General features: G+C 34.1%; 2 protein-coding genes across 2 annotated transcripts; both read right to left on the bottom strand.

Moving 5' to 3' along the window:
• Window positions 1-998: 998 nt before the first annotated feature.
• LOC125187432 (transcription factor bHLH162-like) lies at window positions 999-2,356 on the bottom strand. Its single transcript, XM_048084026.1, has 3 exons — window positions 2,101-2,356; window positions 1,381-1,731; window positions 999-1,294 (listed from the first exon to the last, which is right to left on the bottom strand). Exons 1-3 carry the CDS (start codon window positions 2,245-2,247, stop codon window positions 1,073-1,075), a joined length of 720 nt encoding a protein of 239 aa, XP_047939983.1. The 5' UTR covers window positions 2,248-2,356; the 3' UTR covers window positions 999-1,072.
• Window positions 2,357-17,303: 14,947 nt separating this feature from the next.
• LOC125187431 (transcription factor bHLH162-like) lies at window positions 17,304-18,704 on the bottom strand. The gene is made up of 3 exons (XM_048084024.1): window positions 18,449-18,704; window positions 17,680-18,045; window positions 17,304-17,595 (listed from the first exon to the last, which is right to left on the bottom strand). The coding sequence occupies exons 1-3, from the start codon at window positions 18,593-18,595 to the stop codon at window positions 17,374-17,376; spliced, it is 735 nt and encodes a 244-aa protein (XP_047939981.1). The 5' UTR covers window positions 18,596-18,704; the 3' UTR covers window positions 17,304-17,373.
• Between the last annotated feature and the right edge of the window lie 2,095 nt (window positions 18,705-20,799).

The raw sequence follows: 20,799 nt of genomic DNA, 5'->3' as shown, positions 1-20,799 counted from the left end.
GATAGTTGCGTAATAGACTGTCTTGTTGTTGCGCTAAGACCATCTCCAAGGGTACACTAAAACTTAAAATGGGATAGGTATTTAGCTCCAATAGTACTCAAAAACCAATCTCATTTTTGGTTTTTGAGAAAAAAATACCTATCTTTAGGTTTACACTAAACTCAAACCCAAAACTTTTTCAAATTTTGTGAGTAAAAAGAGCATAATAGAGAGAATATTCTTTTAAGTTTGAGTTTAGTGTAAATGGTTGGAGTAAAATCATATTTGGTGTGACATTTACACTAAAATGAGTTTGGGTTTAGTGTAAATGGTTGGAGATGCTCTAAGTCTATTCTTTGTTGTGTTTAACTAGAATTTCAGATCATCAAGTGAATTGCTTTCGAGCATTTTCACTGCATAAAAAATAAGTCGAGAGTTCAAGTCATCTTGAATGCGTGTATGTTGGGATGTGTGTTAGTTGTAACTCAAAAAATGACAATTTTCCAATTCATGACCGTCACGTTCATGTGATTACGATTATTCGTCAGTGCCAAGAAATAGTTAGCTGAATCAAACATTGCACAAATTATCATCATTTAGAACCGGACCGATTCCCAAAATGTCTTTCTAGTTATTTCTCAAACAGAACGTGACTAGCAGATGATTAATCATCTACTTCCAGAAGAAATCCAAGAATTTATTGAGAATAATAATCATACACATATTTCAGTTCCACCCTCATTCTTGATTCAGATCAGAATATTTCTTCCCAAAATTTCTCTAAGAAACACAAAGATCTTGTTACTTATATAACATGAAATAAATATTTCAACACCTAAATTACATGTCATGGAATTATGAAATAAAACCCATCCGATCCAAATAACTGAACATACAATCAAATTGGATGAAGATTTTATAGTGTTCAATTCCATTTCTTTAGTTATCACATTTTGTTAATTGAACAAAATTCGAAACCAATTAGTCTAGGTATACAACTAAATTTTATTTGCAACTAATGAAGAGAAAATCTATATTGCAAGATAGCTTCATTTTACTATAAAAAGTACATAAACACACTCTCGATACATAATTATGAACATTTTTTCATTGTGATCATGAACTCCTGCAAACCAGGTAACAAAACCTCAGGGATTTCAAAGCCCCAACTAATCTTGGAATCAATTTCATAATCCCATAAATTAGTATCTGATTCAACCACTTCACTCATTGAAGAAGCCCCTTTATTACATGCCAACTCCTTCATCTTTCTTGTAATCGTTGCACCATCAAATCCAGGCTTTGGATTCCCAACCTATATAGAAAACAATCAAACATAAAATATAACAAAAAAAAGACAAAACAAATACATGAAAATTTGATTTTAGCAAAACTAATTACCTTATCATGGAGAACTTGGATGGATGAGTTGCCATCTCTAGCAAAGCTTGCACTTGCAATCTCAACTCCATGTTGATGAACCAATCGCACGATATCGCGGAAACTAGTGTAGTTTTGAAGATCATTTGCTAAGACAACATCAAGATTTGGCCCCATATCTTGAACTTCAACTAGAGGTGATGATGAACTTGGATTATTTTGGATATTTGTAACACATGAATTATTGATTAGTTGCTTCTTTTTCTCTAATAAGAGGTCCCTTTTTTGCTTCAAATTCTCCAGCTTCGTCGTCATGCCCTTGATATGCTCCACTGCTTCGTCTATTTGATCCGGCAATGGCGCCCCATCCCCCTGCACAGAGGCGAATGCAGAAAAAAATTGTTACGGATTTCATTTTCTATAATCTATTCAAGAATATATTTTTTAGGTAATTCAACTATAGGGTTTTCGAATAACGAGACAAATTCGAAGACTCTATAAAATAAAAAATAGAAAATTAAGTTTGGTAAGGGTTTAAGCCCTTCTTCACTCCATTTGTACTTACCTATATATAGTTACACACACACACATATATAATTTTATTAATTTCATTTTTCCATGTTGAATTCAAGTAAACAAAAACTGAATTTGCCCCATTTTCTCATTTTTCAACCTTTTTCTAACCCTAATCAAATTAGTTAATAATTAAAATTAGATAATAAATTAAGATGGAATACTTACCGGAGAGGGTTGGGGTGGGAGGAGAGAAACGAGTTGGTTGTAGAGATTCTTCATTTTAGTTCTTCTATTTTTCTCAATGATTTTCCTCTCAATTTTTGGAGCTGTGTCTGAATTTGAATTTGATTGAACTCGACGAGGCTTCCCCATTTTTGGCTTATTTTTAGTGAGATTTAGAGAGAAAAATATATTTTTTTTTCTATGGAATTTTGGAATTAAGACAGAAGGTAGAAGAGCTATAACTGTATAGTTTGGAGATGGATAAAGAAGAAGAGAGAGGTGTTGGTGAAGATAATGATGTCAGGAAAGAGGGGTATAAATAATTTGTTGGAAATTATTAAAAAATTAAAGAGAGAATTTAAAGTGGAAAAAGTGAGACGTCAGAAATTCGTCGTCAGAATTTCGGTCAGCAGCTGACAAGTTGGAATTATTTTAATTATTTGAATCGATCCCAAATTTTAATAGTGTCACATCACTTTTATTTGGGACACATGAATTTCATTTGACTTAGTTTAAGACACGTTTCCTATATATGTAAATTCTGAAGCTGCTGCGATCGTTGGTTGATGTTTATGAGGAAGCTCCGTTGTTTCTATTGTGATTTATTGATTTCATTTTTGATAACTACATTATGTGTGTGAAAAAACGAATTACTATTATATTTGTGGCTACTAGGAATCGTATAATACGAGACACAATAATGACTTTTACTAACAAATGCTCACTCCGTCTGCCATTAAATGTCTCATATTTGAACGACACGAGTTTTAAGAAATTATTTGACTTTATAAATTAAAATGGGTAGAAAAGTTGATGGAATATGGAGGTCTATTTTTATATATTGATTTTATAATAAAATGTGAGTGGGATGCGAAAGTGGAATGTATGATCCACTTACCAAATATGGTAAAAGTGAAATGAAACATTTATTGGCGGACGGAAGAAAAATGGAAAATGAGACATTTAATGGCAGACGAATGTAGTCAATTTAGGTGGGGTTTGAAGACTGGTCCATTTACGATCGAAAAACTCTAATAAATTCAGTCTTTGAAGTTGTCGCGATGTTACAATCCCGTCCTAAGCCTTTGGGCTTGGAGTTTATTTTCGTTGTTTACCCGACATTTGATACCAATGGTGGCCATGATGGAATCTCCCTTCCTTCTGAAGTCGATCATGACTTTCTTCACCAATGTGGGAAATCATTAAAAGTGTGATAATCTATTACAATAACTTATACCTTCGACGTCTGAGTAGTCACTGTTAAGCGTTTGATAAGCTAGTAATGCCTAGATATAGATACTTATATGACTATTTCTAAGTGTTTGATATCATAGTTAACCTATTATGTCAGCCCGTGGTTTTCTCTATGGCCCATCCGAGCCCGCAAATTTTTCCTTAAAATACAAAGATATGTATCTCACAAATTTGGTCGGATAGCATTTCTACCTCATTTATTATGATTTATTAATACAAAATCTAGATAATTTCTTGTCTACCAAACAACAACGAAAAAACCTTCATCCGAGCTTATCTTGACACGAAGCCCGCATTTCTTATCTTATTTAACAAATCTTGTTATATCTCATCTTTCTTATCAAACGAGCCCTTTAGCAAAAAAGTTGTAACCAAAAGCAAAAAGAAGTTAGCGTTCGTTTGAAATTGAAAGTGCTAACTTGGTATGGTAATTTACTCATAAATTAATTAATTAATCATTATAATTTATAAACGTATATACATGATTATTGCATATGAATTGGTCACCGTAAAAATCGACACGTGCGTATATATTTGTTGTTACGTAAGAATTATGATGCACCAAAATTGGAAAATGACGTACAATAACAATCTCATCTTTCCACCTATAGAAAAGCACAACACTTTAATTAATTAATAATTTATTCTCTATTTTTTTTCTATTTTTTCGTATTTGTATTGATGAAAAGAGTATAGTGGGGAACGTAGGTCGTGCAACAAGAAAAATAGAGGAAGACTTTGACTTGGAAATTCTTTTCAAATTGGTAATGCTTCTCACTTTATTTTATTGCACTTATTCGTCATTTCACATCAAAACTATAGGAACTTTCAATGAACATAATATAGTAGTGCTCCATAATTAGTTAATGAATTTTGATAATCTAGTATATAATCTTGATCTTGACGTATGGAATATAGTGTGATAAGAATTTTAAGTTCCAAGTGCATATATATGCATTAACAAAATACAATTTCCCAATGACAATTTGAAGACAAAAATCAGAAATATCCAAAAGCGCAATATCTCAAAAAAGTCATCCTTCATGCGTTGAAGACATTACATAGAGACTATGCCATTTATTTTTTATTTTCTTTTTATATAAATAAGAGATTCAATCGAAGGGATGATGAACAAAAGTTTAACAACCCACCACAAACCAGCCAAGACCAGTTCGAAAATCAAGTACTAACACTAAACCAAGAGGCAAAAATAGGCATACAAGCACGCGCAAATCTCACATCACAAGATAATAGATAATGCACTTTCCAATTTTAGAAACTATTTTCTCTGTATTGAGGCGATATCTATTATCCACTGACAATACTTTAATTATTTTTCTTTTCTATCTTTCTCTTACTTTACCAATTGTGTATTAAAACCATGTCCAATAAAAAGTGCATATTCTTGTGGGACGGATGGTGTATCATTTACTAATATTGAGTCAGAAATTGATATTCGTGAATCATCGAACTGATATTGAGTAAAACAATTCTATATTTTATGATGCCTATCAATATATTTGTGAACTGCTATAATTATGTTTGCTGATTTTAAGAAAAGTTCTGTCATGATCCATCTTATATATACTTCCCTCCGTCTCATAAAAATAGAGACTTAAAGAGATGACATATATAGATTTTAATGCTAAATGGTAAAATTTAAAATATCATTAATGAAGAATGATGTTCACTTTAAAAAAAAAAAAAAACTTATTAGTACTCCATTACAATAGAAGACACCTACTTATGAGTATTTTTGTATCGAGAGACCAAATTTGAAAAAAGAAAGACTATTTTATTGGATAGAGAGAATACATATTTTCTAGCTAAACGATGGGTCACATTATTAATCTATCATCCAAAAATTTTATGGTCATTTTTTAATAATTATAATTTAGACGAATTACTAATACTACAATAGTATAAAAGGTAACGTCTAGAAACTCAAGACTTCTCGTAAAAGTGTCTTTGTTGGTAACAAATTTGATTCAGATAAAAAGCTGTGTCTCAAATTATGAAAAAGTAACAAATGGAATAGGACTATACTCAAATATAACATGATTCATGGTGAAATAAAGATAATTTCATAATACTATGATATATTATCCTCTTAACGGATTTCATGGAATTTACATGGATTCCCACTCTAATTAATTAATTATTAAGTAACTGCTTCCTTTTCCATAGGCTTTCTCTATTAGATAACATTTATTTATCCTATTTTAAGTTTTAAAGTACTTCTCACAACAAAAAGTATGAGAAAGTAATACTAGGCAGTGTTATTATAATAAAATAAAACATGATTCATGGTCTATTAAAGAAATGTTATAATATCAACAACGCATGGATTCACGCTCTAATAAATTAATTACTGACTGTTTCCTTTTCTTTCATTAATTAGTAACTGCTTCTACTTTTCCTATATTTAATTTTTCTCAGTATCCACAACAGTCAAAAGACTCAAAACTGTATGATAAAATAAATAGTACGATGTAACACCAAAACAACATTACGTTTTACTTACAAATAAAACAACGTCATTATACATTAAGTATTTAATGAAATATGTTGATACATCTGAAACGACATGATTTTGTGACATTTATTTTAATTTTGACCATCAAATAGCAATTATAAAAATTACTCCCTCCGTTCCATAGTAATGGAGACATTTCTTTTCGGCACGGAGATTAAGAAAAATTGTGTTAGGTGAGTTAAGTAAAGAGAGAATAAAGTGGAAAATGAAAAAAGGTAGAGAGATGAAGAGAAAAAAAAGTAAGAGAGAGTAAAGTACGTGTGGAAAAATGTTTTGACTTTTACTAAAAAGGTAAATGACTCTATTACTATGAAACGTACCAAAATGATAAAATGACTCTATTACTATGGAACGGAGGGAGTAAAAAATTATGATTTTATATTCTTGATTTGAAAATTCATGAGCAATCGTTCTCTTCTTATTATAACTATTATTATTATTATTATTATTATTATTATTATTATTATTATTATTATTATTATTATTATTATTATTATTATTATTATTATTATTATTTCGTAGTAGTTAATTTTGCGGACAACGAAAATGACAATCACTACCCTAATGTTCGGTTTCTCCTAAATAATTAAATATTAATACTATTTTAATGATAAAGAGAAAACACCATGTATGAACCTAAAAAAGACTTGTGACATGGAAATTCGTTGGGAGGCGTTTCTACATCTTTCCATACTTTGTTTTAACGGGGATCATTCGTTCTACTTTATTGTGCCCTTTTCATTATTAATATATTCCCTAAACTTTTCCATCGAATTTCGATAGAATATAATAAAGCATAATCATTTCCTCCCCTATACATCCCCACGTTTTATTTAGTTAAGTTCGATATTACATAATGAATATAATCAACCACTTTCAATAATTATGAGCAAAAATCTTTGAAATTTAATAGTACTACTACCTACTAAGGATTTTTGTTTTGGACAAAGACGTAAGGATCATAATTTTAAGTGTAGAATAGCATTTTTATTCACATTTACAAGAGAGAATTGTGATTAGGCCAGCCGCCAGCCACAAGCCCACAACGTACATCAGCCACAAATTATATAGTAAAAAAAAATATTTTCTTTAATTAGTCCATTATTTTCTATTATATTTTCTTTAAAAATTACATTATTAAAATCCTTAAAAAATCGGTGTGATTTGTGCGCTTTAGCCTTGATCTTGAGCCCGACTCTAAGTTGGGCATGTGGGGAATGTAGACACCTTGCCAACGGGTAGGACCTAGAGTGCTCGCTGCAAGCAAGGAGCTATACCGGCATTTGTTTTAATCGCCGAAAATATTGCAAGAATAAAAAATATTTAGAGCGACAATTGAGAGAAATTGATACGAAAATATTATGAGATGAATTTGGTATTTTCATGTTGAAATATGGGGTGTTGGGAGATTCTGAAAATGGAAAAGAAAAAGTCCAATAATCATAAAATCATTTCATTTGACTTTTTAAAATAATACGGTAAAGAGAGCATGGAGGCAAAGGGAGCATGGGGGGATGTCATGCCACATGACGCCCGTCATAGCAACCCCCCTCCCCCTTAGAAGCATTCCACCGATGTCTCATTCTCCCGGATCAAGACTGGGGCCGCATCGTTGTAGATGCTATTAGGATCCTCATATTATAAATTACGAAATTGAATTTATCATTTTTATTTATCTCTTTGGAGTTTACGTTGAAAAGATAAAAATCAAGTTTTTTACTCCCTCTGTTCACTACCAGTAATCTTGGTAGTAGATGACACGACTTTTCATGCGAAATTGATAAATCAAAGCATTGTAAATGCATAATATGACTCACACTATTAGAGATATAAATTTTATCAAAAACAAAAGGAGACTAATTTTGTTGGACAATAAAAAATGGAAATATAGAACTATTAATTATGGATAGAAATCACTACTCAGCCACATGAATGGTCTTAGAATGACCTACATAAGTTTATATATAGAAAATTGAGATATTAATTCAAGGTAGGAGTGGCAAATCGTGCGTGTCGGGTCGTTATCGACACGATAACGACACGAACACGATAACAATAAACACGAACACGACCCGTTAAGAAAACCTCAAACACGAACACGAATACGACCCGCTACCCTCAGGCACGAACACGACACGAACACGAACGAACCCATTAACGACACGAACCGTTTCGGGTCAACACGACACGAACCCATTAATGACACGAAAATAAGTATTGAAAAATGAATATAATAAGAATAATAATATTAAAATATTATGTGTTAATAAGAATAATAATATTAAAATATTATGTGTTAACGGATAACACGAACCCGACACGAACACGACACGAAATTTTCGTGTCCTTAATGGGTCGACCCGATAAGGACACGAACACGATAAGCTTTGACCCAAACCCATTAAATTCGTGCCGGTTCGTGTCGTGTTATCGTGTCGTGTCAAAAATTGACAGCCCTAATTCAAGGCCAATAAATAAAATTGTTTTATGTGATCTTTATAAGAAAATCAAAAGATACTTAGCATAAATTGAGCTGCATTGGCTCGAAAGATAAAGTCGAACAAATGGAATACTCATTTGCCGTGTGAGTGCTTTACACGAGCCAAACATAATTATGGAATTGGGATCGTCTGTTTGATCCATGATTATCCCATTCTAATTTACAGTCATTTTAAAATTAACCTCATTCTATGGGGTTAATGATTGACTAAAGTCCAATTCCATAATTAACGTAATAAAATGTTAAAAATATTGAAATACGGAATTTTTAGAAATATTTAAATTATATTCCGAATTCACTATTATTTCGACATATAAATATTGTAGATTAATATTCAGATTAAAGGGTCATAAGTACTCTGAATTCAATATTATTTCCAAATACTGTTGATTAATACCCAGATTAAAAGGTCATTTCTTATTGTTGAATTGTTGATGGATATATGTATATATACTCTCCGTCCTTGAAAAGTATGAACTAAATTTTTTTTAGTCCATTCCTAAAAAGTATGAATTTTCTAATTATGAAAACTTATTTCTCACTAAATGAGGTGGATCTATTATCCATTAAGAATATATTTTAATTTTTTTTTCTATCTCTTATTTTTTCAATTATGCATTAAAACTCGTGCCGACCTAAATATTCACTCTTTGGGGACTGAGGAAGTACTATTGTTGGGGACATATGTTACGGACTCAATTCCCACATTGGTTGTGAGAACAACCGATGTGAGATATGTAGACTAAATGGATTCTCTCTTCTAGTAGGCTAGTCTTTTGGGCTGAGTTCTCTATCAATCTGTGCTTTCACTGAGAGCCAAACGGCTCGGAGTGGTGGCCGGGCAAAGAATCCGCTGTGACCAACAAGAACTCAAAGTGGTGGCCTGGCAACTAATCAGCCGTGACCAACGAGAACGATGGCCCTTAAAGGAGGATCGAATGTTACAGACTCAATTCCCATATCGAGTGTGAGAACAACTAGTATGAGATATATCCGTATTATAGACTAAATGAGGTTTATCTCTTAGTAGATTAATCTTTTGGGCTGAATTCTCGTATTTGATCAATATTATCAACATTTGTAGCAAACACACAATTTTATGACATGGTTTCTACTCACAAGTCTACTGTACGTTAGAAATCACACTGTTCCAATTTCGGCAGACTAACTATTAGAGACAGCCCCACCTCGCCCCCAGGAAGTGAAAATGGTACAAGTGGGATCTTGACTTGTAGCAAAAATAAAGCAGTGATTCCATTGAAAATTTGGGTAAAAACACAAAAATCAGAAAAGATAAAAACAAATCTTGTTTAGAAAAGCAAATGAGTCTTGATTTGGCTAATAAGTACAATAATTGAAATGCAAGTGTACATTGTCGTGTTGTATGGGTAGTAGGCATATGATGTTTAAATGGTTTGTCTTTTTCTTAGAATCTTACTTTGGCATAATCGTCCTCGCTCAAATAGTCAAATGAGAAACAAATTCAAACTTGGCATTTCTATTGTGTCACGCTTCTTGTTTTGTTTCTTTGTTTTTTTTTTCATTAAATTTGTCGAAATTATTGAAAACTATTTTTCACCTTTACTAAGTTGACACAGCTAAAAATGGAGACTGAGAAAGGTCGAAAATGCATAGAAAAATAGAAAACGAACGAACTTAGCAGCAATATTTTTATCATGTGTCCGCCATTGGCCATGCACGTGCAATATGACGATAAACTAATGTAGCGAAACTTAATTCGTAAGACGATTCATGTCCAACTACTGGATCAGAGGTTCGAATCAGAACATGATAATCAACTCAAACTATTAATCAATTTTTAAAGAATAAATAAATAAAAGTTGCCATATTTTGTTAGGTTCTATTTTGTAGTATTTGTAAACGATGATTAGATAACACTTCCAAAGTTTGTGAGTTATTTATGTATGGTTCTTGTTTGACACCAAAATAGTGTAATTTTAGTACCAAAAATATTTCCAATCACAAAAATACAATTTTATCAAAACCATTCCACTATATAAAAGTTCAATGTAGTGATTGGGCTAGTTAGGAATGAGGCCCAATAGCAAAATTAAGTCCAATACCAATAACAAGATAGCCCCATCCATTTTTGCGTATAAAGCCCATGCATGTACAACAATTCAAACTCCGTTGTTGTTAGTTAATTTATGTTTTTATTATGGAAGGGATGATCAATATATTATGCTATATAGTAGTAAATCACATGAGATCAATATAATGTCACCTATCCTATTAATATATACTCCGTTAGCTTAAAATTATTGTGAGTATATATTTAAGTTTCAATCCTATCAATAAATACTCCATTAATTACTTAAAATTATTTCGGGTAAGATTTACACATTTTGTGTGAATGGATGAAACAAAGTTTTTCACCATACAACGATAGTTTTTACTTTCTCATTCCAAGAAAATATCTGATTTTGCTACTCCCTTCGTCAGCAATTATCTGCGAACAGCAGTCCCGATTCTTTTTACCATAAATATTAATAGGACACATTTTATTTATAACTTCTCCTCCATTCCCCTATTAATTGACACCACCAAGTTTTAAGAAATATAGTGGAAATTGGTACAAATTAATGAGAGGGGAGAGAGTAATATATACATATGTGAAACTCATATTTCAGTAATATTTTTCCATTACTATATTTAACATTTCTTAAAATCCGCATTCGGAAGAAGTGAAACTCCTAAAGGAGGCATCTGAATTTGAGACTGTTTATAATAGACGGAAATGAGTATTGAAATAAAACAATTACTAAAATTTCGAAATCACCATTCCAAATGCATTAGGATCCTTAAACTGAGACAGCAGAGTCCAACCAATATTTATATATGTACTTATAACTTTTTAGCAAATGATACAAGTATTAAAAAAAATATAATTCACTTGCTATCAATAATAATAATTCATCATTTATCCAGTCATGACTCCAAATCCTTCATCGTCGCCAAGGAGGAAACGCTCTAGCTCTGTTTCCTACGAAGGTTTCATGCCGTTGATGGCGAGGAGAAGACGCGCTAGCTTCGTTGCAAAGGAAGGTTCTGAAAACATCCGGTAGGATCCATGAAGAAGAAAGTGAATGCTGTTGTTTTTCATTTCATAATCAAAATGCTCAAAGAGCTCATACATATATCCATTGTTGGAACAATCTAGAACCTTTAACTAATCTAGGTTAAGTACAAGACAAACTATAATGATAACACTAAATAAAACTAACTCTGCAAAACATTCTTCTTCTTTATCCCTTTGATTACCACGTCTCTCCAAGTACAAGAGTGGTCCTCTACCTTAGCTGTGATCTTGGGTACAGTCACGAGCTCAGCTCGTGTGGAGCCATCGACAACTTTCTCTCATGCGCTGGACACAGCATTCACACAATGCTCCTCAAGGCTTGACACTGTTGCATTGCTGGCAGTGACCGAGCCATCTTGGCAATGGTCTCTAACACGCCCCCTTAATCCGAGGGAGGCTAAAGAGACTACACCCAATCTTTCTCTTAGTTCACGAAGGGTTGATGACTCAAGGGCTTAATAAAGATATCTGCGATCTGATCTGCAGTAGGAACATGCCTCAATTCTATTTCCTGATTCAACACCTTGTCTCGGACAAAATGCATATCCAATTCAATATGTTTAGTTCTTGCATGAAGTACAGGATTCGATGCCAAAGCAATAACACTCGTATTTTCAACCCAAATCACAGGACTGATCTTCTTCTTTACCTAAGTTCACCAAGTAATGAAGTGAGCCATGTCACCTCTGTGCTTGTGCCAAGCTTCTGTACTCTGCTTCTGTGCTTGATCTAGCTACAACCGTTTGCTTCTTAACACACCAAGAGATCAGATTTCTCCCATGGTAGACACATACTCCAGTAGTTGATCTTCTATCATCCAAATCTGCTGCCAAATCTGAGTCAGAGAAGGCTGAAATGTCTCCATTTGATTTTCGAATTTGAATCCCATAATCTAGAGTCCCTGAAAGATACCTCAATATTCTCTTGACTGCCTTCCAGTGTGTATCCAATGGCTCTGCCATATACTGACTTACCTTGTTCACGGCAAAATTAATGTCTGGTCTGGTAATGGAAGCATATTGAAGAGCTCCAACTATGCTTCTATAAATTTTAGGGTCAGACACTGGTTGCCCTGAATGTTTACTTAACTCTGAGCTTGAAACCATAGAAGTTGGACACCGTTTGGCACCTACCATATTTGCTTTCTTTAGAAGATCTTTGATGTAATTAGACTGACAGAAATGAAGTCCACCATCAGTAGCCTTGACTACTTCAACACCTAAGAACAAGCTCATCTCCCCAAGATCTTTTAAAGAAAAGAAGGAATTCAACTGAGCAATGACTCTCTGCATTGAAGTTTGAGAATTTCCAGTGATTAGCATATCATCTACATAGATAAGTAGATAGATAACATCATTTCCTTGCTGTCTAAAGAACATAGAAGCATCTGTCTTAGACTGAGAAAAGCCAAGGTTAAGAAGTACTGAGTGGACAGTGAAGAACCAAGTTCTAGAAGCTTGTTTTAGGCCATAAATAGCCTTGTTTAGTTTACAAACAAGATGAGGTCCACCTTGCTCAAAACCCAGAGGCTGCTTCATGTAAATATCTTCTTTCAACTCACCATTTAAGAAAGCATTGTTCACATCTAGGTGAGTCACTGTCCAGCCAAGAGAAACTGCTAGGCTGAGAATAATTCTTATAATAGTAGGCTTCACAACTGGACTAAATATTTCATTGAAGTCAAAACCAGGTTGTTGAGAAAAACCTTGAGCAACCAAATGTGCCTTATATCTAGCAATGGCACCAGATAAATGAAACTTGATTTTGAAAATTCAAGTACAACTAATGAGGTTCTTGCCTGGTGGGAGAGTTGTTAATATCCAAGTTTTATTCTTTAAAAGAGCAATAAATTCACTCAGCATAGCAGCTTTTCAAATGGGAATAAGCAAGGCCTCTAAGGCAGATTTAGGTAAAAGATAAGGAGACAAAGTGATAGTGAAGACCTTAGGCTTAACAATACCAGATTTTGACCTTGTTGTCATGGTGTGAGTGGAAGTATTGGCTGGTGGATCAGGATCTGGAGAATCAACTGAATCATCAGCAGGGAGAGATCGAGTAGCTGATGATGGTGAACTATGTGAATGATGAGATGGTGTGAGAGCAGAACTTGATTCTGAGGCTGAAGATGAGAGATTATCAGGCTGATCAGAGGAGGGAACGGTATGAGGAATGGTATGAATGAGAGGGAGTAAAGATGCCGAATTATCAGAAGTAGAATGATATGTGTTATGCTGTGGAGATGTAACAGAAGTATCTTGGAAGGAAACACTGATTCATCAAAAATGACATCCCTGATAATGATCAATTTTCCATCAGGAAGAAGCACGTTATACCCTTTATGACAGTGGCTATATCCTAGGAAAGTCTCTTTCACAGATCTGGATTGTAGTTTATGTTTGTTATATGGTCTGGTGAAGGGAAAACATAGACACCCAAAAGCTCTTAAATCAGAATAGTTTGGCTTCTTGAGCAGGAGTTTTTCATGAGGAGAAATGTTTTTGATTACCTTAGAAGGCATAAGGTTTATCAAATGAACAGCAGAAAGGCATCATCCCAAAATCTTTGAGGAAGTGAAGATTGAGCTAACAAGGCCAAACCTGTTTCAACTATATGTCCGTATTTTATCTCTGCTAGGCCATTTTGCTGTGGGGTATAAGGACAAGAGACTCTATGGATGATCTCATTTTTTAAGGAAAGGAACCAAACCTTGATATTCACCTCCCCAATCAGATTGCAACATTTTAATTTTAGTCCCTAAGAGGTTCTCACTCATTACTTTGAACTGTTTGAAAACTGAAGTTACATCACTTTTGGTTTTGAGCAAATATATCCAGGTGAATCTAGAAAAATTGTCAACAAATGAAACATAATATAAATATTCATTTCTAGACTTTACTGGAGATGGTCCCCAAAGATCACTATGAATAAGCTCAAGGGGAGAATTATATTGAGAAGTGAACAGAGTATATTGTAATTTATGAGCTTTGGAAACACAGCAAGGATGACAAAGAAATGAGTCTTTCATTGCAACATAAGGAACATTACAACTGTTAAGAGCAAGTCTAACTACATCAAGAATAGGATGTCCTAATCTATTGTGCCATAAAGACAAATCTAGGCTAGGAACAGAACTGGAACTACTGCTGGATTTTGAGTTGGCCAAGCTCAGGGAATGAACAGCTGGACTCTCTCGACTGGAAGCAGAAATGGAGACAGTGCCTCTCTTGATTGGGGTGTGATCCACTAGAAAATGATATAGGCCTCTATCAAGGGTTCCTTTGAGCACAATTTCCTTGGTGTTCAGATCCTTAATAAAACAGAAACTAGGATGAAAACTCAAAGAACACATAATTATCTTGAGAAAACTTGGAAACACTTAGAAGATTTTTGGTAATGTTAGGAACATGCTGGAGATTCTTAAGATGAAGAATTCTAGAAAAGCTAGCTGAGTGAGATTTAAAAGCACTTTCTCCAATATTTGCAATATTAACAGCAGTCCCATTGCCAAGCAATAAATTCTTACCTCCTGTGTAGTCAGATGTTGAGATTGCTGAGATCATTTGACACGTGGTGTGTTGCTCCTGAATCTGGATACCAACTTAAAGAGGCATTGGAGCCATAACTGAATTTTGATGGAGCTCCATTGGAGAAAGAACTTGATGGAGATCTTGGCACAGACTGAACCAAGTGAGCCGAGGGATTGAAGAATCATTGTTGTTGTTGTTGAGGGGCATTTCCTGAACTAGAGTTGAGGTGGAGTGTAATTTTGCTCAAGCTTATGCCAGCATTTTGCTTCAGAGTGACCAGGCTTCTCACACAACTGACAAATAATCTTGTTACCTCCTCTGCCATAGCCTCTTCCACCTCTACCTCCTCTCTGATTTCTTCCTCCAAAACCTCTTCCACTGCCTTGCTCAAACTTGTTGTTGTTGAAATTTTGTTGATCTCTCTTTTGCATAGACTGTTGTTGCTGAACTAGATTTAGAGTTGGTTGTGATCCATCTGAGCTGGTAGAATGAGTTCTAGTTGATTCCATCCTAGACTCAAAACTTAATAAAAATGTACTGACATCTGCAACATTCCAAGGATCTGATCTTGAAGTTACTGCACATACTGCAGGATCATAGTCTTGACCAAGACCTCCCATGATATGCAACACCTGCTCTCCTTCTGAAATTCTACAGCCAACAGATCCAAGTAGATCAAAATAAGTCATCATCTTACCCAAATATTCTATCATAGTGAGCCCATCTTTCTTCAGGTTCTGCATTTGCTGTCTGTATTGCATCACTTTGGCTGTAGAGCGGCTTGCAAAGTTTGTTTCTAGGGCCTTCCAAATGTCCCTAGCAGATCTGAGTCCCACCACCATGGTTAGGGAATTCTCAGACAAAGAAGACAAGAGCCATCCTGCTACTCTCCTGTCCTGCCTTTGCCATGACACAAAGGCCGGATTTTGCACCATAATATCTCCATTCTGATCTGCAATCATCTGCTCAGGTGGATCTGTTTCTCCAGTGAGAAACCCTTCAAGACCATACCCATAAACAACAACATCAACTTGTTGTTGCCACGTAAGAAAATTTCCATCACTTAGTTTGACTGAAATAGGAGGTAACTGAGAGAATAGAGGTGGCAGTGTTGCCACTGGTATTGCTTCATTAGCTTCGGCCATTTTTGGAAAAGAAACAAGAAAAATAGACTATAGGGGTAGGAGATACAGGATCAAAAGGATCCTGCTCTGATACCATGTAAACATCCGGTAGGATCCATGAAGAAGAAAGTGAATGCAGAGAATACCAAAAATAGCTTGAGTGTAAATTTGTTGTTTTTCATTTCATAATCAAAATGCTCGAAGAGCTCATACATATATCCATTGTTGGAACAATCTAGAACCTTTAACTAATCTAGGTTAAGTACAAGACAAACCATAATGATAACACTAAATAAAACTAACTCTGCAAAGCATCCTTCTTCTTTATCCCTTCGATCACCACGTCTCTCCAAGTACAAGAGTGGTCCTCTACCTTAGCTGTGATCTTGGGTACAGTCACGAGCTCAGCTCGTGTGGAGCCATCGACAACTTTCTCTCGTGCGCTGGACATAGCATTCACACAATGCTCCTCAAGGCTTGACACTGTTGCATTGCTGGCAGTGACTGAGCCATCTTGGCAATGGTCTCTAACAGGTTCCTCATCCTCATCCTCCTCCTCCTCGTCCATGAGACCATGCTCTGGCCCCACGGTGTAGGGAGATTCCTCATTGCCGATGTCATTGCACAACTTCTCCTGCCTCTTCATAACACCTTGATCTTCTTCATTTGGGCGGACGCACAAAAAAATATTTGTGTAAAAATTTATATAATTGAATAAAATTTGAAAACTCTATGAAATATTAATTTAAAAAAAGCACCTCGTTTGTTTCTGCCAATGACTGCAGCAGAATCGGATCGACTACGCCGCCAATTGTATAAGAATATATTTGTATAAGAATTTATATAAAATTTGAGAACTCTATAAAAAATAATAAAAATATAAAAACCTCGTTTGTTTCCGCCAATTGATGCGAAGCACATGTCCCGCCAGATCTTTTTCGAGTTTGAAACCCTCGGGAGAAATGTGAAGGCGTAGATGGTGTACTTGATGGCGCCCTTCTCCTCCAACCTCGAGTGCCAACGCGACTCCATGTCGAAGAAAACCTCCCACGGCTCGAACACGCCGTAGATTTCCATCAAGGGAATGCCATTCCACGGCAGCTCCTCTTGCTTCACCCATCAAGGGAATGCCATTTCCATACAACTAAATGTTATTTGCAACTGATGAATATAACAATCTTTATTGCAAGATAGGTTTACTACAAAAAGTACATAAACACACTCTCGATACATAATTATGAACATTTTTTCATTGTGATCATGAACTCCTGCAAACCAGGTAACAAAACCTCAGGGATTTCAAAGCCCCAATTAATCTTGGAATCAATTTCATAATCCCATAAATTAGTATCTGATTCAACCACTTCACTCATTGAAGAAGCCCCTTTATTATATGCCAACTCCTTCATCTTTCTAGTAATCGTTGCACCATCAAATCCAGGCTTTGGATTCCCAACCTATAAAAAAACAATCAAACATGAAATATAACAAAAATAAAATCACAAAAGCAAGAAAATATTGATTTTAGCAAAACTAATTACCTTATCATGTAGAACTTGGATGGATGAGTTGCCATCCCTTGCAAAGCTTGCACTAGCAATCTCAACTCCGTGTTGATGAACCAATCGTACAATATCGCGGAAACTAGTGTAGTTTTGAAGATCATTTGCTAAGATGACATCAAGATTTGGCCCCATATCTTGAACTTCAACTAGAGGTGATGAAGATGAACTTGCATTATTTGTTGCTTTATTTTTGATATTTGTTACACATGAATTCTTGATTACTTGCTTCTTTTTCTCTAATAAGAGGTCCCTTTTTTGCTTCAGTTTCTCCAGCTTCGTCGTCATGCCCTTGATATGCTCCACTGTTTCGTCTATTTGATCCGGTAATGGCACCCCATCCACCTGCACAGAGGCGAATGCAGAAAAAAATTGATAAGGGCTTCGTTTTCTAAAATCTATTCGAGAATATATTTTTTAGGTAATTCACTATAGGGTTTTCGAATAACGAGATAAATTCGAATACTCTATAAAATAAAATAAAAATTGAAAAAATAAGCTTGGTAAGGGTTTAAGCCCTTCTTCACTCCATTTGTACCTGCCTATAGTTACTTAAACACACACACACACACACATAATTTTATTAATTTCATTTTTCCATGTTGAGTTCAAGTAAACAAAAACTAAATTCACCCCCCTTTTTTTTTTCTCATTTTTCAACCTTTTTTCTAACCCTAATCAAATTAGTTAACAATTAAAATTAGTTAATAAATTAAGATGAAATACTAGAGAGAGAGAAGGAGATTACCGGAGAGGGTTGGTGTGGGAGGAGAGAAACGAGTTGGTTGTAGAGATTCTTCATTTTAGTTCTTCTATTTTTCTCAATGATTTTCCTCTCAATTTTTGGAGCTGTGTCTGAATTTGAATTTGATTGAATTCGGCGTGGCTTCCCCATTTTTGGCTTATTTTTAGTGATATTTGGGGAGAAAAATCTCTTTTTTTTTTCTATGGAATTTTGGTATTCAGACAGAAGGTAGAAGAGCTATCTGTATAATTTGGAGAGAGAGGAGTTGGTGAAGATAATGATGTCAGGAAAGAGGGGTATAAATAATTTGTTGGAAATTATTAAAGAAATGAAATTGAAAAAAGTGAGACGTCAGAAATTCGTCGTCAGAATTTCGGTCAGCAGCAGACGAGTGCGAATTATTTTAATTATTGGAATCGATCCCAAATTTTAATAGTGTCACATCACTTTTATTTAGGACACATGAATTTCATTTGACTTAGGTTAAGACACGTTTCCTATATATGTAAATTCTGAAGGTGCTGCGATCTTTGGTTGATGTTTGTCAGGAAGCTCCCCTGTTTCGACTGTGATTTATTGATTGATTTCTTTTTATTAATTACATTATGTGTGTGAAACAACGAATTACTATTATTTGTGTGGCGACTAGGAATCGTATAATAGGAGATACAATAATGACTTTTACTAACAAATAGTGAATTTAGGTGGGTTTTGAAGACTGGTCCATTTATAATCGAAAACTCTATTAAATTTAATCTTTGAAGTTGTCGTGACTCATGGGTGTTACGTTTCCGTCCTAAGCCTTTGGGCCTGGAGTTTATTTTCGTTGTTCACCCGACATTTAATACCAGTGGTGGTCGTGATGACATCCCCTTTCCTTCTGAAGTTGATCACGGCTTTCTTCACCAGTGTGGGAAATTATTTAAAGTGCGACAATTGATTATAATAACTTGTACCATCGACGTCTGAGCAGTCACTATTATGGAGAGACAACGAACAGAAGTGTATATGCTCTCAATTTTTTTTTTTCTTTTTCAAAATTTTTCAATAACTATGTTGCTATTCAAACCTTTTATTTGCCTGAAGGACTTGGGAAGTACTATCCGTATAATTGTGGAAATAAAAATGCAAATAAACCAAATTTTGCAAGTTGCAAAACCACTAAGTGGAATATTACGTCTCGACCATTATGCCAAATTGCCAAGTACAATCATGAGCATATGAGATAACACAACACAATTAAGTAAAACATGTTTTACGGTTATTCACTTATTTGTATATTTTTGACAACACATGTTGAATTATTATTTCAGACAAATATCATAAGACAGGGGTGGAGCCCAGTTCATGTTCAGCCCATAACTATAAGTTCATTTAATTGTGGTTATTTGTAAAATTAACTTTTTCTATAAATTAATTTCTTAATTAAATTTGGTTCAATTAATCGAGTCAGAAATGATATGTTATATACTTTATGTGAGCATCGTTCATATTTAGTCAAAAATAACATCAAATTTATTTTTATTTCATCCATTTAGTTTAATTTTACTACATTAAAAATAATTATAAAAATAATTATTCATGATGTCAATCATGCCATTCATTTTACATATTACATGAAAATCAAAATTTAAACATTATTTATGAATGATATTTACATAATCATGACATTTTTCTCAAAAACCAATGATAAAGAAATAAATATACACTAAATTTATAATAAAGACAACTCTGAATCAGCTTTATCTATCGAATCACCTGCCTCGTCCTCTAAAATTCCTACTTCTTCTGTCCCTTGTAATTTGTCAGCATTTGACTCAACACGAGTTTTAAGAAATGTAATAGAAAATGAATTTAACAAGTTAGTGACATGTGTGTCCTACTTTTATATCTATTAAGAATGAGTTAGTGGAAGATAAGATTCACTATTAAAAATAGTAAAAATGAAATATGACAACAAAAACAGAAATAATTAATAAATTTTCAGGGACTGAGTATAAATTAACAAAAGGCTAGTATATTACTAGTAATTTACTGACTTTGAAACTGCATAATAAATCAATTCAAATTCTTTAGCAAAAAAGTTGTAACCAAAAGCAAAAAGAAGTTAGCGTTCGTTTGAAATTAGTGCTAACTTTGAAGTATATTACTTGTAATTTACTCATAAAACTAATTGATTAATCATTAAAAACGTATATACATGATTATTGCATATGAATTGGTCACCGTAAATATCGACACGTGCGTATATATTTGTTGTTACGTAAGAATAATGATGCTCCAAAATTGGAGAATGACGTACACTAACAATCTCATATTTCCACCTATAGAAAAGCACAACACTTTACTTATTT

This window comes from Salvia hispanica, chromosome 5, assembly GCF_023119035.1.
Source record: "Salvia hispanica cultivar TCC Black 2014 chromosome 5, UniMelb_Shisp_WGS_1.0, whole genome shotgun sequence".
Taxonomy (NCBI): domain Eukaryota; kingdom Viridiplantae; phylum Streptophyta; class Magnoliopsida; order Lamiales; family Lamiaceae; genus Salvia; species Salvia hispanica.
The sequence above is the reverse complement of the archived record's forward strand: the minus strand, read 5'-3'. Positions and strand labels throughout refer to the sequence as shown.

What these genes read in the sequence shown, in the direction of transcription:
- LOC125187432 (XM_048084026.1), bottom strand. Translation starts at nt 2,247, where the DNA reads ATGGGGAAGCCTCGTCGAGTTCAATCAAATTCAAATTCAGACACAGCT. An exon ending in TCCCACCCCAACCCTCTCCG is followed by an intron (nt 1,732 to 2,100) that starts GTAAGTATTCCA and finishes GCCTCTGTGCAG; the next exon opens with GGGGATGGGGCGCCATTGCC. An exon ending in TCCAAGTTCTCCATGATAAG is followed by an intron (nt 1,295 to 1,380) that starts GTAATTAGTTTT and finishes TTTTCTATATAG; the next exon opens with GTTGGGAATCCAAAGCCTGG.
- LOC125187431 (XM_048084024.1), bottom strand. Translation starts at nt 18,595, where the DNA reads ATGGGGAAGCCACGCCGAATTCAATCAAATTCAAATTCAGACACAGCT. An exon ending in TCCCACACCAACCCTCTCCG is followed by an intron (nt 18,046 to 18,448) that starts GTAATCTCCTTC and finishes GCCTCTGTGCAG; the next exon opens with GTGGATGGGGTGCCATTACC. An exon ending in TCCAAGTTCTACATGATAAG is followed by an intron (nt 17,596 to 17,679) that starts GTAATTAGTTTT and finishes GTTTTTTTATAG; the next exon opens with GTTGGGAATCCAAAGCCTGG.